This window comes from Opisthorchis viverrini (genome assembly GCF_000715545.1).
Source record: "Opisthorchis viverrini unplaced genomic scaffold opera_v5_620, whole genome shotgun sequence".
In the NCBI taxonomy this organism is placed as follows: Eukaryota; Metazoa; Platyhelminthes; class Trematoda; order Opisthorchiida; family Opisthorchiidae; genus Opisthorchis; species Opisthorchis viverrini.
Genome location: NW_008752281.1, coordinates 72,211 through 76,127, shown reverse-complemented (window position 1 = coordinate 76,127; position 3,917 = coordinate 72,211). Strand labels below are relative to the sequence as shown.

Here is a 3,917-nt window from a genome sequence, read left to right as displayed (position 1 = left end):
AGGGTGGGAAGTATCAAGTCAATGAATCCTTGATATTTCTACCTGTCAAACCGAGCAGTCGTTTCTCCTTGTCGCCTGAGTCTGTCCTCATTCTGGTTAGCACGCACGGGCGGTACATTTCCACTGTTCTCCGATAATTCAGTGTTTTTCGCGTTTGAAAAGTTTCCCCCTGTCCTGGCGCAAACACCACAGGAAAAAAAACAACTCCATTGCGCAAGCATGAACAGCATGGGCTGTCCAGATGTGGTGAATCAAAAGCATCTGGTGTGCGTTGGGTGATTGCACGGTCGCCTCGAAGGTCAGTCATCCGAGGTTCGAACTCCGGCACAGCCATGGATACGAGAACCATCATTCAGCTGTAGCACCCTTTCGGTGCCTAGCTGCCGCACCCCCGAGGGCTGGGACACTGTCAGGTTTTCCAAGCCTAGACAGGGGAAGTCGAGAGGTAGAGGTTGGGTTCGCATCTCATCTCCAACCACCGAGCCATCCCGCCATAGATATGCACTGCTGATGAGATTCAGTAAGAGCGAAACTCGACCGACAAGACAACTGATATCTCGAGAGGTAGAGGTTGGGTTCGAACCACATCTCCAACCACCGAGCCATCCCGCCATAGATATGCACTGCTGATGAGATTCAGTAAGAGCGAAACTCGATCGACAAGACCCTTTAACTGATATTCAACACTGATCTAGTCCGTTAACATGATGACGTCTTGGTGATTGGTTCTCTGTCTGTCTTCAAACCTGGTCAATTCGGTCCTCTCCGCAGTTGGTCTAATGAAATTTCTGTGTCAAAGGCGAATGTTTCCCAGTTAAAAACTACCGATTCTGTACCAAGCCCTTCTAAAACGAAATAGCCCTTCCGTATCTGAATTCTCAAGGAGGTTAGTGCTACCGAAACGAATCGTTGGAGGCCACAAAGCATCTGCCATGGTGTGAGAACCGAGGAACGCGCGAGAAACCGAAACGTTGCATACCGAGTCAGTTGCATGGACTGTGACAAATAATATAGTGTACAGACTGCAAGTAAGCTTGCCGTACGGATGAAGGAACACAACGCAACGTAAACGTCGTAGCTCCCGGAAGTACTAGATGGAGGAGGGGATTCCTAGGAGCATGGTACTCTGCAGAAGACTCGATCAACAGGCACGTCCAAATGGACTCTGTCTATTCACCGTCCTGAGCGAGGGACCACAAAATCGATGGCAACACTAAATCAGCCTCGTCCTTCAGAAAACGAACCGTGGAAGCGGGGCTCACTGTGGAGACAGAGGAACAAAAGTCAAGGCGGGGAGACTGTGGCCCTTCTATAACGAAAACGCAGTAAAATTTTGCTTACATTACTTGGGAAACGGGTGATGATAATGGTGATAGATTGTCCTTTTAGAAAATTTCTTGTTTTCTGTCGTGGAAAACTGCAGTTCCGGCAGAATAATCTCTTCCACCGGGTATTACATGTGTGTCCCCATCCTACCCTCAGTTTCTCAGTAAGTAGTTGCTTTTCCTTGAATCTACTAATCCTGTCCGGTCTCTTAGATATTACAGCCATTGTATCTGGTATCTTTCCCTTTGACTATGTCGTTAGTTCATTCTAATTTTAGCCTTCCTAAGCACTGTATACCCTGTGGGCAATGTCTGGATGAACGTCTACGATATGATCTGGCATTTTGCATGCAGTATCCTATCGGTCTATACCTAGGACCTAAAGTCTCTGGGTTCCAGGATGTTTTGAGCACTCCTCTTACATAATCTGGGTTTTGTATTGCTCAAAATGGCTCACTTATTTTTGTCACTGAACACTCAGATGGTGGAATGTGTTCGTGACTATATCCTACTGTCTTCTCCATTTCTCCCAGATCGAAAACTGCACGGCAAGAGGTGATATTCCACAACAATTTGTAGATGCGGTGAGTTCACTTTTCGTGCCCTAGAAACTTCACAGCCAAGTCTAACCAGATGGCAACTGTCCAGCAAAAGTCCCTATGAGGATTCTCTTATTTCCGATTGTGATTTATCCGTTTTAACGCCGTACGCGTGAATTGTGACAGAACGCATGCCTAGCACAGGTTACCAGTTGAGTTAGTTCAATTCAGTTTATCAGCTATACCAGGGGTACTCTGTTTCCAGCTGCTGTAATTTCGGACGCCAGAAAATTGAAGGGACGCATGCTGTGTATTGGAAGCGATGGCATGATCAGTTAATCTCTGTTGTCCTTTTGCTCGGATCCATGACATCGTACAATGTACTCATCTGAAGTATGTCTCACTGTTTGTCCGCTTGCCCACTCAGAGGGGACTTCCGATTTTCACACCTAGGTCAAATTGTGTATAACTTCTATTGAAACACGTTATACCGTTATAGTGTACCAGGCTTAGACCAGCTAGGTTATTGCTGCGTAACTCTAGGAGCCAGTTGGCACTATAATTTTTCGCTATTTGGTCGGAATTCTGTGCACAACCTGCCTCGAAATGGCGGGCAATGATGGCAAGCCGGTATGTTGAGTGGGCTCCCTATTCGTCCGTGTTGCCCTACTATAAGGCCACTCTGAGAAATTTGCTGTTCTGCGGACTTATGAGCTTGTATAGGCGCGCCCTTTTTTCTTAACTCTCTCTGTAGCCATTCCCTTCCTAATAACACTCACGTTTTTTTGTAACTTGCTGGACGGTAGTAAAACTCTGTACCGGTCCCTTGGTTTCCTGCTCCTCCCACTATGACATATCAAAAGGCATGGTAGCTTTAGATAGCCCTTTATGGAGACAAAAAGAAAATTACTACAACTGTATTTATAGGGTAATCACAGAGTGTTCCACAAGGTCGTGCTAGAATTACCGTGAGGGGGCGAGGAGTGCCGAGTTAAAGATGCTCGATCCAGATTGGCTGGCATTCTGACCAATCAGAGCATGCCTTCGTTTGGTCCGTGTCCTGCACGTGACACATTCGTCCAAATGATTTGAGGTTGGGTTATTAGGGACGGCTGGCCTCCGTACACGTTTGCTGCGGGAACTAATATAATCAGAATAGTACAACTGCTACACAATTGGAAATGAACCTGGCTATTTTTTTATTAAATATGACCTCATAAAATAATCGTTCAGCTGTAACACGCTTTCGGTGCCTAGCTGCGATACCATTCGAAGGAAGCACAATGATTGGGATACTACCAGGTCGCCCAAGCCACGACAGGGGAAGTCGAGATGCAGAGGCCGGATTCGAACCACGGACCTTCTGTCCAGTTAATTCGTGCTCTGACCACTGAGTCATCTCGCCTCGGCTCATCCGCCTGAGCCTGAAGGTCAACCGATTTTCAAGTACAGTCCGAGGGCGGTGCGCATTAGTACAATAATAATAGTTAATGGTCGTTTAAATATAATGCCCTTTCAGTGACTAGCTGGTATGTCACCCGAAGAATGCTCCAGGGCCGGGATATTGTCAATTTACTCAAGTCCACTCACAGGAGCAGTAGAAATGCCACGGCTGGTTCCGAACCACGCTCCATCTAGTCACGCTGATTTATCTTGTATCCTACTTTTACACCGTAATGTGCAAGCACTCATGCGCGATGTGATCTCATTTTGGGTGGTGCGACAATTAAACGACCAGATCGATGTTTAAATCCACGTGAAAACACGCGGCGCATTGTGTGCATTTTTGACAAACGGTATAATTAGGTCCGATCGGAGTCGCTAGCAATTCCACTAAGCTCGGTTTTTGAACAGTCCACTTTTATTCAACCATGCTCCATATTTCATCATAACCATTTTCAGCTGTAATAACCGCGTACTCGTCGTACAGTGGTTTTAGCTGCCGCAGTTTCGTTCACCGACGTTTTTTGGGGGGGATAGGTACAGTGGGCTGTCAAGTGGGGGGTTGGTTGGAAAAGGAGCTATGCATTGAAGGCAATAGCTTGGATGCACG

The 3,917-nt window shown here is 46.7% G+C and overlaps 2 protein-coding genes across 2 annotated transcripts in view; one reads left to right on the top strand and one right to left on the bottom strand.

Annotated features, from left to right (window-relative positions):
- The window catches only part of T265_11862 (hypothetical protein), a gene marked incomplete at both ends in the record, with an annotated part of 15,589 nt that extends 12,091 nt beyond the window's left edge, over nt 1–3,498 (bottom strand). The window contains one exon of the mRNA XM_009178662.1: nt 3,455–3,498. Coding sequence (XP_009176926.1) covers nt 3,455–3,498 — 44 coding nt within the window. The remainder of the gene's footprint in view (nt 1–3,454) is intronic.
- T265_11863 (hypothetical protein) overlaps nt 1–3,917 on the top strand; it is a gene marked incomplete at both ends in the record, with an annotated part of 53,899 nt that overhangs the window by 31,283 nt on the left and 18,699 nt on the right. The window contains one exon of the mRNA XM_009178661.1: nt 1,859–1,909. Within this exon, the coding sequence (XP_009176925.1) occupies nt 1,859–1,909 (51 nt within the window). The remainder of the gene's footprint in view (nt 1–1,858; nt 1,910–3,917) is intronic.